Here is a 15,008-nt window from a genome sequence, read left to right as displayed (position 1 = left end):
TCCGCCAACTGGATGCCCATAGCTGAAACAGTCTTCATGAAATAGCCTCCCGGGTATGAGGACCCCACACATCCTAGTCATATATGTCACATACAGCGGTCTCTATACGGGCTCAAACAAGCGCCTCGGTCCTGGTTCAAACGTTTACATGATTTCTTAATCTCTACAGGTTTTTTGGCGTCCACAACTGATGTGTCCCTATTTCACTACTCCCCTGGCACCTCACGGGTATTCTTGTTGGTGTACGTAGATGACATCATTATGATGTGCAATGATTCCTCTTTAATTGATACGCTGCTACGCCGCTTATCCTCCACCTTCAAGATAAGGGATCTAGGCACACCGAGCTTCTTTCTCGGCATTGAAACTCTTAAGATCGACGAGGGCATCATGCTTTCTTAGCGCTGCTATATGGGCGATATTCTGACCCGAGCAGGTATGACTGATTGCAAACCTCTGGCAACTCCAACTGTTGTGACGCAGGCTGTCACTCCATCAACTAAACCGTTCAATAATCCCACACGGTACCGTCGTATAGTGGGGGCCCTGAAATACTTAACTATCACTCGACCGGATCTTTCCTATGCGGTGAATCGGCTGTGTCAGTTTATGCATTCCCCCACCAATGACCACTGGTGGCTGCTTAAGTGTGTCTTACGTTATGTAAAGGGCACGCTGGACTACGGTTTACGCTTATCAGCTTCATCCTCTTCCAACATTCATGTTTTTTCATATTCAAACTGGGTCGGGTGTCTGGTTGACAGGAAGTCAACCAGTGGTTACGCAGTATTTCTCGGGTCCAACCTCATCTCTTGGCTTTCCCGCAAGCAACGCACGGTGGCTCGCTCTTCGACTGAAGCTGAATACAAGGGGCTAGCTACTGTATCAGCCGAGGTGACGTGGGTTGTTTCGTTATTACGAGAGCTCGGTCTGCATTCAGGACACCCAGCCACTCTTTGGTGTGACAATCTTGGTGCAACGTATCTCACTGCCAACCCCGTCTTCCACGCAAGGACTAAACATGTCAAGATCGATTATCATTTCGTCCGGGATAAGGTTGCCTATGGGGACTTCGTGGTTAGTTTTGTGTCTACAAAGGATCAGCTGGTCGATATCTTCACGAAGCCGTTGCCAGCTCCTTGATTTGGGACTCTTCGGGACAAGCTCGATGTTGTCTCCCTTCAACCTTGTGCTTGAGGGGTGTGTTAGTAATATTTGTATTATGTGTGCCTGCATAGGTAGATCAACTGGTCATAGAGGTGAAAGTTTGGAAGAATGACCAGGGATCGTGTTTCACCAGCAGCACTGTGGGAGTAACCTCTCAAAGTGAGGGGTGCTCCTTGTGCGCAGTAAGCAAAGGTAGCCTAAAGGTAGCCTTTGTGGTCCATGTTCAGTTGAGTTCCCATTATTTACATCCTCCCAAATGCTCTGTCGGGCCGGGTTGGGGTTCAACTTTTTAGTAGACTTGAGTGTGTTACGTTTCTTAATTCCTATAGTATTGTATTATTGTAATTTATCAGATAATGAATACAATTTGAATTGTCTCTCTCATCAATATTTTGTTCGTTGGTTAAAAAAAAAATTAAGGGTTATATGTAAAAGTTTAGGTTATATTTAGTTAATCCCAGCTAGAATAAGACTAACTAATCAAGATTTAAACTCATCAGGGCTATGGAAGGCATTTAGGGCATCCAAAAAAAAAAAAAAAAAGAGGGGGGGGGGGGGGGGGGGGGGGGGGCATCTAAAAAAAAAAGAAGAAAGTTGAAATTAAATTTTATCTCAATAAGCACACAAATTATATTGTGAATCATGGTCTAAAATAATGCTATTCTGTTTAAATTAGTGCAACATTTTTTTCCCATTTGATCAATATTAACATTTGCAATATGTATATAATATGTAAAGTATAAATATATAATGTCAAATAATTTTAATCTTGTTCTAAATTCATAATATGTGAAATGTAGGTAAATAAATTTATACGTAAATGTTTATAAATTACGTATTTGACATGTAATCATGATTATAGTATAGTTTTAAGAGATATTTGATTGAAAATTAGTAAGTTTTTATTATGGACTTAATGAATTGATTTTATAAATCTATAGTTAATAGATTATGTACCTGGAGTACATACCAACATTGTTTCTAATTGCGTGAAACCACTAAATACACTATTTATGTAAGTTACGAAACTATATGTGTGAATCATGAGTATTTCAAAAAAAAAAAAAAAAAGTGTATTAACCTTAGGTGTGATTGAGTGTAAGAGATTCATCTATCCTTAATCAAATGTCAAGGCCGGGTTCAATCCTTGACTTTGGGTAAGAATGGATTATTAGTCACCATGTTTGATGGTAGAAACTCGAATTACATCCAAAAAATTAAAATATAACGTGTATTTGTGAGTTAAATTAATATATTAATAATTTAATATAATATTTACAAATTAAAGCTTTAGAGGGGTCAACGTTAATTTTACCTACAATACATGCATACCAAATTAAAGAAAAAAGTTGCTCCGGAGAGATGCAAGGGGAAAGAGGGAGAAAGGATGAGAGAAGCATGGGAGGGGAAAGAAGAAAGTTGCTCCGGAAAGATTGATATCTCCGAAGCAAACACCGTGCGTGGTTATCACGCGTTAATGAAATAGTGCATGCTGGCTACACGTCAACTTCACACGTAGAGATAGGCCTGTGCAACGAACGGATCGGATCGGATGGTTTTTCCGTTCATCCGATCGGATTGCGGATTGAAATTTTGAAGTCTTATCCGTCCTTTTTGAAACTAAAATCCTATCAGATATGTTATGTCGGATTTCGGATTATTCGGATCGGATTTCGGACCTAATTCGGATTTGGAAAAGTTCATTAATAATTGAAAATTAAAAACTGAAAAAACATAATGGACAGTTTGCAGAGCTAAATAATTTAAGTTTACAAACAAAATTGCAAAAAGTAAACCAAATTAACCAATACAAAATGAATCTAAGTTTAAGTGTTTAACTTCCAAAACATCAAAAATTCGAAGTTAATCACTTAAACAGTTAAACTTCAGCAAGACAGCAATTATTCCAGTAATCCAGTCTAGGCCTTTTCAGCAAATCTGCTGACATCAAATCATCAATCACCATTTCTACACTTCTTCCTGTTAATATGAAAACTTAACACAATATTAGATTATTAGACAACCTATGTAGTAAACAGCTAACTAAGTAACAATATTATGCTGTAGGGGCATTAGGCTAATAGCCTTATAGGCTCAGATTGCAATTTTCCATTTCAAGTAAGGATAGTGGCAAATTGCTCAAATGTGTTATTATAACACATGAGCAACATAGCAACACTATACCATTTGTTCAGACAGTGGTGGAAGCATCATCATTGCCAAAAAAATAAGTAATAATAAATAATAATGCATTAAAACTGAACAGAGATCAATTAAGAGGATGACAGAAATACCAGAGATCCAGAATGGATGTAATGGGAGTATGGGACATCAGTACTGAATAGTGAATACTGCTCAACTCTAAGTGGGGCAACATTTCTATAATATAATTATAGAAAGTTGCCAAGCCACTTAGACTGTTAAGACTCTTAGAGTTTCATCTTGTGAAGGCCATCAGCAAACAACAGTACAACACCATAACATATAAAGATAAATAACTAGTTAAACAAATAATAATTACTGAAAACATTACAGGAATGGATGACAGCATTGATGGTAGAGTAGTTCCAGCTCCAGTGGGTAACTCTGCAAAACAGTTAAGTATAAGTAGTTAGTTCTAGACTTACAAGTTACAAAAGTAAAAAAGAAATGATTTAAGAAATATATATTTACCTTTCTCCAATCTTTCAACCTCATCTAAATTTTCCTCAAATGTGATTGACTGATTATGTAACCTCAACCAATCTTTGGTACACAGTAGGGCTTCCACAATTTTAGGAGTCAAGGAACTCCTAAATGCATCAAGCACCCTTCCACTTGTACTAAATGCACTCTCAGATGCAACTGTGGAAATAGGAACTGCAAGCACATCTCTAGCCATTTTGGAGAGAATAGGAAATCTCTCACTATGACTCTTCCACCACTTTAGAACATCAAAACTCACAGATTCATCATCCTCAACCAGATTTTCACTCAAGTAAATTTGTAGCTCTGTCTGCTTACTGCTTCCACCACCACTCTCCAATCTCTTTTTTTTTTTTTAAGTTCACTCTTCATCCTTGAGACAGACCTACCAACTGTACAAGTAGTAGGCTGAGACTGGACAGGTTGGTTAGAGGATGAACTGTCAGAGTATGTAGCTGCATAGTCATTATACAATGCAACCATTGCAGTTTGGACCTTGGAAAAACATTCTTTGCCTTTGACATCTCCATACAACTGGACAAACTGGTGAGGCATGTACTCCTCCTTATCTCTGGGGTCCAGAATATTGGCAAAGAAAATGAGATGGTTCATTTTTCTGGATCTCCCCAGTACTTATCAAACTTGTCTTTCATTTTTGTCCCCATTTCCTAATAAATACAGAAACTCAGAAAGCATAAACATTTAAAAACACATACAACTTGGCAAGTTATACACAATTACACAAATAAACACAAGTGTTTTACCTTTTCAGTATTCTCAGCTTTAGTCATATCTTCCAGCATGCAACTTAGATCAGAGATCTCAGAGAAGAATGTGTTAGAAGTGACATAAAGAGAACCAGATATTCTCACTGTCATTTTATAAAAAGTTTTCAAAAGCTTCATTAAGCTTTCAACAGTCTCCCAATCAAGGAAAGAAGGTGCAGAACCCAAGTCAGTAGAAAAAGAAGGATCATTTTGATGATATGAGTCAAAGACACTTTGATATTGAATTGCAGTGTTGAGCATAATGTAGGTGTTGTTCCACCTTGTAGGGACATCAAGCTGCAAAGCTGATTTGGCTTCCACCCCAATGAGTTCAGCAAGCTCTCTGAACTTATTCAACCTAGCAGGTGAGTTCCTAACTGACTCATCTGCAAACCTCAAGCCATCTTGAACCACTAAGTTTAAGATATGGGCTATACACCTCATGTGCATATACTGCACCCTAACAGAAGAAGAACCCCAAGACAACAGTTTGCTTTTAAAAAATCCCATAGCTGTATCATTAGAAGAAGCATTGTCCACTGTCACAGTGAACACATTTTTAATCCCCCACTCCAACAAAAAACTCTCTAAGGCTTTGGCAATATGCCCCCCCTCCCGTATGAGAAGAAACAGGGACAAAGGAAATTATTTTTTTCTGCAGCCTCCACTGGTCATCAATAAAATGTGCAGTAATGCACATATAATTAATCCTTTGGACAGAAGTCCATGTATCAGTGGTTAAACTGACCCTTTAGGTGCCCACCCTAAACAACTTCTTAAGACTCAACCTCTCATCTAGGAAAATTTGGTAGATATCCATAGAAATAGTCCACCTAGAAGGAATCTGAAACCTAGGACAAGCTACAAGAATAAACTTCTTGGACCCCTGACCCTCAACAAACCTAAAAGGGAGTTCATCTATAATGATCATCTCACACAATGCCCTCCTAATAGCCTCTTGATTAAAGACCCATGTCCCCAAAACCCCCACAGGGGACTCTGTTGCAGAAGTTGAAACAATATTGAATGTGAGAAGGGACTGCCTAGTATCCTTTGAAACAGGATTTTTAAGGCATGCCAGCATATGATTTTTCAAAGATGATGTGCCATGTTTCTTAGATTCACAGAAAAACACTTTCAGGCAGTAAATGCACTTGCCTTTAACCACTATATTTTCAGAGTTTTTGATCTTTTCAAAGTGATCCCAGACTGGAGATCTAGACTCAACCACCCTCCTCTTGTTTGCAGGAACAACAGGCGCAACCTAAGGCTGCTGAGCAGGATTCTCAGTGCCTTGGGCTTGTCCTCCATGTCCCTCTTGAGTTTAGGGTTGAGGTCCAGAGTCAAGAAGATTGATGCTCTCCATCTAAAATGATGGGCATCAATTAAAGGTCCAACAAATACAAGTACTTCAAGTACTCAGCAAAGGCAACAAGCCAACAATCACATAAACATACAAAGAAATCAAGATTCAGACACTTTTTGTGTCATCATGTATCAAGATTTCACATTTTCATATTTACATATTTACATTCAATTATGGGTAATACATCCATAAACATACTCAAAGAATGAAAGAAATCCAGATTCAGGAATTGTATCTAATTCATCATTATCTGGATTTCAGTTAATGGCTTCCACCAATAAATGAAAATTTCAAGTTTGAAACTTGATAATTTCACATTCAAGCCTTTAACTTTTATGCAAATATTATCATTTAAATATTTAATGGCTTCCACCAAAGTATCACAAATGATCAAACTATCAAAGTATCACAAATTATACACAAGTGACACTGTGAGTCTGTGACATGCAATCTGGAACTTCTCAACAGATCACAATATCACATTACCAATTTATCATAGTCCACAGAAATCACAATCACATAAACCCTTATCAAACTATCACAAATTAGAGACAACTAGACAAGTGACATGCAATCTGGAACTTCTCAACAGATTACAATATCACAGTCCACACAAATCACAACTACAAAACTAGGGTTTGTGCTTCCACCATAATAGATCACGAAATAGAACAGAACATAGCATAATCTAACACAAATATACGACATTTGAACATGTAGAGAGAAAAGAATCAACAGATCACAAAAATAAAAACTAGGGTTTGTGCTTCCACCATAATAGATCATAAAATATAACAAAACATAGCATAATCTAACAGACAAACACAAATATACGAACATCTGAACATGCAGAGAGAAAATAATCAACAGATCACAAAAACAAAAACTAGGGTTTGTGATTTACTTGTTTTCCCCTTAATATTCCCCGAAGAACAAGGGTCTCTAATCACCAGTCCACGGTCCACCACCAACTCGAGAAGGGCTTCCACCAGTCCACCATCGGACAATCGGACAATCGAAGACTCCACATAACAGATAGAGAAAGTAGAGAGTAGAAACTCAGAGACTCAGAGTCTCAGACAGTCAGACTCTCAAAGAGTAGAGACTAGAGAGAGGTGAGACTATGAGAGACTCAGAGGATGAGATTTGAGAGAGAGAGAGAAGTCAGAGAAGATGAGAGAACAGAGAACGAGAGAAGAGAGCTGAGAGTCTCAGAGAAGAGAAGAAACTAGAGAGCTGCACATCTGGCTCACAATAGCCTTCAACATGCATATATACTAACCTCATACGACGTCGTCTAGCATACACCTAAAACCTAACCCTAGCAATCTTCAGGTAATCGGACGGGTCAGATGGGAAAAAACCAAACCCCATCCGAACTCCTTTATCCGACGTCGTATGAGCTGCGGATCGGATATGGAATTTCGGATGGCGGTCGGGTCGGATGGATTGGTTTCGGATTTCCGATCGGCCGGGTTCGTCGGGTTTGCACAGCCCTACATAAAGAGTTTCTCACCTCCTGTTTTATATTTTTTTTTTAAAAAAAAAAAATCATTTTTGATTAAAAAAGAGTTTGCCCTCAACGATCATTTACCGTTGAGGTCATTTTTATTTAATATATTTGTTTGTTTTTAGTTTTTAATTTTTATTCTTTTTAATTATTAATTTTTAATTTTAATGTTTAATTTATTTTTATTTTTTTTATTAATTTATTTTGATTAGTTTGAAATTATATTTAATAATTCAAAAATTATTTTATTTTGTTATTTAAATTTATTTTATTTAAAATTAAAAGTTGAAATTATAATTATAAATTTGAATTATTAATTGTAGAAAAGTGAATAAAATAGTGAATGATGTGTAGAAATGTGGAGGAGTAGAACCCACAAAGAGGGAAGAAAATGGATAAGGATTAAGGGTCCGTTTGGAAAGCTGGAAACTGACTTTTGAAAAATGAGTCATTTTCCATAAGTCATTTTCTTTTCCGGTGTTTGGCTGCACAATGGAAAATTGCCTTTTGGTGTTTGGCTCATTTTCTGGAAATGATGTAGAATTGTATAATTACACATTTTATATAAGTAATTATTTTGTTTAAAATATATAAAATTTACAATAATATTATAAATAATAATATTTATTTTTAAAATCAAATAAGAATATTATTTATTAAAAAAAAATTTAAAAAACAAAAAAATGACGTATCCGTCGTTCTCTCTCGTTTCCAGTGGTCGGAAACCAGAGAGCAGTACTTACTCTCTGGTTTCCGCGGCCGGAAACTAGAGAGCCAATTTCTGGTTTCCGCTGACTTGGATTTCCTGGTTTCCGACTTGGAAATCCAGAATTTGTGTTTCCCCTTGGTTTTCCGATGACGAGAAGCGATGTCCAGAATTGAATAAGTGATGTCGAGAAGGAAGAAGCGGAAAATGACTTCCCCTAAAAAAAAGGGGAAGTCATTTTCCATAAAAATGGTTCTAGTTTTCATTAACCTAACTTCATTTTCCATTGACTTTAGTGTTTTCCTACTTACCAAACACTCAAAACTCGGAAAATGATTTCCAGAAATCATTTTCCGGGTTTCCAAACACACCCTACAGTCAAAATAGGATATATAGGAGATTATATTATTGTTATGTAGAGGCCAGGAGTTGGACACACAAAATGTGAAAAGGAGTTGGAGATGTTTTAATAAAAGTTTAGTAAATACTCAAAAATGGTCCCTTAGCTAGAACATAATTCACAAATTAGTTATCGACTATCAAGTTTAACAAATTGAGTTCTCAATTATTCAATTCTTATTCAAAAGTCATCAACTATTCAATTCTTACTCAATAAGGTTCTCAACAGATGATTGACTTGTGAATTAGTGAGTACAATTTGAATAGTTAATTTAAGGACTTAATTGATAAAATTAATAGTCGATAACGGATTTGTGAATATAATTATGACATAATAATTAAGGGACCATTTTGAGTAATTACTCAAATTTAGAGTTAATTACCGATTTGGTCCCTCGACTATGAGAATTTCAACAATCTGGTCCTCGACTTTTAAAATTCCTCAATTTAGTCCCCGATTATGTTTTTTTTATCCGAAATGGTCCTAATTGTTAGATATATGTTATCTCGGGACCAAATTGGTAATTTTGCTATAGTCAAGGGACCATTTCGATCATTACATGCACTTTTTCTCCGAAATTTAATTACTGAAATGGTCCATTGACTATAGTGAAAATACTAATTTGGTCCCGAGTTAACGGACGTCTAGCGGTTAGGACCATTTTGGGTAATATATATATATATATATATATATATATATATATATATATATATATATATATATATATATATATATATATATATATATATATATATATATATATATATATATATATATATATATATATATATATATATAGTCGGGGACTCAATTGAAGAATTTTGAAAGTCGAGGACCAGATTAGTGAAATCCTCATAGTCGAGAGACCAAGTCGATAATTAACTCCTCAAATTTACAATATTTGAGATGTACCCTACATCCACCTTGGTTACAGCTCATCAATAATGTAAATTCGAAATATTTCTATATATGGTGGTGCGGTTGATGCACCTTAAGTAGTACACAAATCACGCACCTTAAGTACACAAACAAAGCACCTTAAAAACACAAACCACGTGCACTTAAAGGTTTAGGCCGACGTACCTTACGTACACAAACCATGCACCTTAAGTACACAAATCATGCACCTTTAGAACACAAACCACGCACGCACCTAAGGTTTTAAAATGACGCACCTAAGTTTTAACAGCTCACGCAAATGAGTTTCATGTTTATTTGGATTATATATACATGTTCATTGACTTTACCAAATAGACCTAAGACCAACTCCTGCGTAGTGGCAAAATGGCACCAAGAGCCAAAATAGCGCCCAATTTGGCGCTGAACCTTCTCAAGTGAAGGTGCCAAATTGGGCGCCAGTTTGGCGATTGGCGCCTTTGAGTATTCCATCGGAGGAATGTGGAGACTTGGTGCTTGTCCTGCAGGAAGGGAAAGTGAGAGATACACTGGCATTAAGTTTGTTCTGCCTCAAGTAGAAGAAACATTGAGAAAAATAAAAGAAAAGTCTGTTTCCATTTTATTCATTAGCGCGGGTATATTACTACACACTGTTGCTTGATCTTCAGCTAAAGTTGAGTATAAGGGTCTTGCCGATGTATGTGCAGAGGTTACATGGGTTGTATCAATACTTCGTGAACTTGGTTTGCACACAGACACATCGGCTACTCTCTGGTGTGACAATCTAGGGGCCACCTATCTCTGCGCTAATCCTGTCTTCCACGCTCGCACCAAGCATGTTGAGGTTGATTATCATTTCATCCGTGACAAGATGGTTTTCGGGGAGTTTCAAGTTCTTTTGTGTCTACAAAGGACCAATTGGTTGATATCTTCACCAAACCGTTGCCAGCTGCACAATTTGGGACTCTTCGAGACAAGCTCAATGTTGTCGTCCTCCAACCTTGTGCTTGAGGGGGAGTGTTAGTATAGTTAATATTTAATACTTTATGTGCTTAGATTAGTTGAGCTATTCTATAGCCTATTGTACATGGACTTCTTCTAATTGTATTATTCTATCAAGTTACTGTTATTGAATGAAATTATCTTTCCCACTCTCATCGTGACTTGACAAGCCAAGCACCTTGTGGTCTAGTGGCACCAAGATGCTCTCCCATATAGGAAGTTGTTGGTTCGAACTCCAATGGAGGCTTGTAACAGAGTTAGTAGTACTAAAAAAAAAAGAATGGGTTGACAAAAGCAAATACAATAGTATATAAGGTTGTGGGTTCGAGCTTCAATGCATTAAACTGGCCTCAGCCAAAATAACATCCGAACGCTAAGAAAAAGGTCAATGTAAGAATCGAATACTACCTAGCCCTTGAATAACTAGCTGGGAATAGGGGTGTAAACAAATCAAATAAAAAAAATTCGATTCGTGATTCGAATCCAAATTCGAATACTTTTTCCGATTCGAATATTTTTCAAATACGAATATGAATTAGAGTGTATTTGATTCGAATAGTATTCGAATATTTATGTTATTTAAATATAAATTTTTATTACATTTTATCTTAATTTATTAGAAAATTTTGTAAAAAATTAAATTAGGCATTTCAAATTCAAATAGTCGAGTCGAATCGAATATATTCGAATAAACTGGTCGAATCGAATACGAATCAAATTTTATATTCGAATATTAAACGAATACGAATACGAATATTCGAATATATAGTCGAATTCGAATCGAATACTGAGATATTTGACTCGATTCGATTCGTTTACACCCCTAGCTTGGAATCAAACTCAATGTAATTCGAGCTTCAATGCATTAATAACTTGCTTCAGCCAAAAACATCCGATCTCTTAGGACAAGGTGTAACACCCCACTTTTCTTAAATCTTAATAACAATACTTAACTTAGAAAGGAATACTAAACATGCATAAAAACTTACTAAACAAACTTCAAGAGGTGTCACCGCCACAATCACCATACATTGTGATTGCATAGGCAAGGATAGGATCTAAACATAGTCACGCTTACTAACTTTAAACAAACTTGGGGAATAATCCCGGTGTCCAACACCAACAAAACATCTAAATAGGTCTACAACCAAGTCTCAACATAAACATAAATGATAAGAGTTTAGACTACAACTAGCACTCTAAGCTAAGCTAGTCTAACTCAATCACTCTCAAGAACTTAGCTTGGCCCACCTGAAAGGGGTTAACAAACAAACAAGTAGAAAACAATCCGTTACCACGAAGTTAAGTATAACGCCACTCAACCCTGTAAAATAATATAGCATATACTTTTGGAAAACATTTGTTTCACACACTTAGATCAAGTATTCTCAATCACTTAAACAACATTCAAACATACTCAACAGTATGTCTATATGCTTGCAACCTACTTATCAAATAGGTATACTTTCTCAATCAGTTAACTCATCAACAATCTCATGCTTTCACATACATATCTTATCATGGCGAAATACACTAATCATGCTCAAACCGATGGGTAATAATATACTTAAACTTCAACAAGCAATCTCATGTCATCATAAATCTCAATAAGCAATCTCATGCTAACATATATCTCAATAAGCAATCTCATGCTATCATATATCTCAATAAGCAATCTCATGCTATCATATATCTCAATAAGCAATCTCATGCTATCATATATCTCAATAAGCAATCTCATGCTATCATACATCTCAATAAGCAATCTCATGCTAACATACATCTTAATAAGCAATCTCATGCTATCATACATCTCAATAAGCAATCTCATGCTATCATACATCTCAATAAGCAATCTCATGCTAACATACATCTCAATAAGCAATCTCATGCTATCATATATTAAATAAACGACAATATAAAGCCATGCTTCTTCACATACTTTCATGTAAAACATGCAACTCTTATAATCATGCAACAAAATGAACATGATGCTTTAGTATAAGTATAGATAGATATACACATACACTCTTTCTTTGGTAACAAGGAACACTTGTTCGAAAGAGGTTTCTTAGAGTCACAATGACTCGCTTTTCTCTTCTTTCTCTTGAGTCACGTTGACTCGCTTTCTCTCTTTACTTTTACTCGTGGGCGAGGTAGGAACTTCACCATAATGTGAACGGACCTATCTGGGTTTGGCATCTAGCCGGTCTAATACTCATCTCGCCCACCGGACCACTCTCTTGGTTCGTTTCTCAAACTCTGTGGAATCAGGTATCGTACTTGTCAATGTGCACACCCTCTAACCGGGATTCCAAGCCCGGCGGGTAGTATCCTGCCTAGTAACTCGGAAATATCGACCTCGTTACTTCACATCGGATCGCAATGTCCGTTTCTTTCTTTACTTTCTCTTTCCTTCCGAAAGGACATAGTCCTAACGGGCCTCCAAAACCTCAGATTACTCACACTAGGTACATATAGATATAACTCATGCAACAACTTTACTTATGAAAACTTATGCACATAGCTTCTCAACAACTTCTCTTTTCTCACAATTTGGAAATCAAGTAACATGCAACTTCTCAATGCAACTAGATAATGACTTTTCAAAATAGATATAGGTTTTTGAAAGAATACTTAGGCTTACTTAGAGCCGCTAATGCACTTAAGTTCATGATATATTAAACATACTCTTTCACTATAAAGAATATCTCAAATTCTCTTTGATTATGCTTTAAGCCAACAATGTGCTATTCCCATGCTTATCACTTCGTAGATATCAAAACTTCTTAGCAAATATTTAACAAGTATTGATCATGCTCTTTGAACTCAAAATAGACATCATGCTCTAATATTTCACTTTACTGGACAAATAAATTCATACACTACACAATCAAATATCTCATATTCTTGACAAAATTCTCAATAACTCACAATGGTTATATAAACATGCTAATCAAGAAAACTTGAAAAATAATGATCATGTTTTTTATTCAAATAGCTAAGCCCAAATACTTCACATTTTTCTTCACTGTAAGTAATACACAGATTACTTCTATAGCATAAATCATCACAATTTCTACTGTAATTTACTCATTTCAACTCCAAATTCAATGAAGTCAAATTCTACTAGTGCGTCGTAACGATCCCGAGTGCCCGAGCCTCAAGGACCCACGAGTCCCAGTCTGAACGACACGTAGCTGAGCCACAAAGGGCCCGACCACTGCACTGGTTTGGCCTGGCGGAGCTTGGGGCGGGGCTTGAGGAGCCCCGCCACTTGGCTCCGCCAAGCAGCGGCCTAAGGCCATGGTTCTAGCCGACGGTCCCTGCCTAGGGCCATTAGCTAGCTTCGTGAGCTAGTCTGGTGCATAGACAGTGTGCAGCAGAAGGTTTTCTTCTCCACCTGCAACCATTTTGAGCAATCCAACACTCCCAAATCCTCAACAACACAAACATAGATCAACAATAGATCACTAATAGCTCAACAACATCAATAATCTAGCATTTTTACACATTTTCATCAATAAACTTGACTTCACAGAGTCTAAGTAAAGAGGTGGGAGTCCATAGGTTATACCTTTGTTGTCTCTTCTTCTTGTGTGGATCTCAGCCTCCTCTCCACCCAACTTCCACTACTTCCTTCACCACCTAAACACCCCAAACAACCACAACCATCTAAGCCTAAGAGAACTCAAAGAATGAAAGCAAAGAAGACACCAAAACAAAAAGGAGAAGATGAATATTGGTGAAGGATGGAACTTACTGTGTGTTTTCTCTTCTTCTAGCAGACAAGATTGGGAGAGGCAAGGGAATGAGATCAGGTAAGAAAATGAGGTTACTATTCTATTTATATGGCTCAAAACCCTAGGATAATCTTCAATGATTGATGGAGGGCAAAAGAGTAATTTAGCTTGGCTTCTAAAAGATCCGACAAAGTTTTGATAAAGCTTATGGTTCACCTTGCATCACGGACATAGTCTAAAAAGATGGTTTTAAATAGTTTGGGGGGTAAAAATAGATTTTTTCAAAAATACTTTCTAGACAACCACTTAATTTAGGTTTCTCAGATTTCTCACAGTTTCACTCAGATTGACTTTTAGATAAAAAAAACTTGGTACGCAATGTACCCGAGAATTTAGGATTTTAGAATTAAAATAAGTCCCGGTGTTAAATTTTATTTAAAATGTAACTCAAAATAGTTTATTCAACCACTGTTTTTCTCATAAAAATTTTGGAATGATGAAAAATGGCTATTTTGGAATTTCTTAAAACCGAATTTATAAAATTAAATGTTGGGTTGTCACACAAGGTCAATGTAAGAATTGCAATGAATACTACCTAACCCTTGAATAACTAGCTGGGAATCAGACTCAATGTAAGAATTGCAACGAGTACTACTTAGCCCTTGAATAATGTAATAGACCACACTTCTCAGCATAATGAAGCGTATCAGAAGGGAAAGAACAAGAAAGAATTGGGGGTAGGGTTTAGAGAGAAGGAAGAGAAGA

General features: G+C 36.5%; 1 protein-coding gene across 1 annotated transcript; it reads left to right on the top strand.

Annotated features, from left to right (window-relative positions):
* Positions 1–411: 411 nt before the first annotated feature.
* LOC109190285 (uncharacterized mitochondrial protein AtMg00810-like) lies at positions 412–1,143 on the top strand. The gene has a single exon (XM_019340760.1). It carries the CDS (start codon positions 412–414, stop codon positions 1,141–1,143), a length of 732 nt encoding a protein of 243 aa, XP_019196305.1.
* The last annotated feature ends 13,865 nt before the right edge of the window (positions 1,144–15,008 follow it).

The sequence above is a fragment of the Ipomoea nil genome, unplaced genomic scaffold (genome assembly GCF_001879475.1).
Source record: "Ipomoea nil cultivar Tokyo-kokei standard unplaced genomic scaffold, Asagao_1.1 scaffold1576, whole genome shotgun sequence".
Lineage (NCBI taxonomy): Eukaryota > Viridiplantae > Streptophyta > Magnoliopsida > Solanales > Convolvulaceae > Ipomoea > Ipomoea nil.
The sequence above is the reverse complement of the archived record's forward strand: the minus strand, read 5'-3'. Positions and strand labels throughout refer to the sequence as shown.

Coding starts and splice junctions, on each gene's coding strand:
- LOC109190285 (XM_019340760.1), top strand. CDS start 412: ATGGGCGATATTCTGACCCGAGCAGGTATGACTGATTGCAAACCTCTG.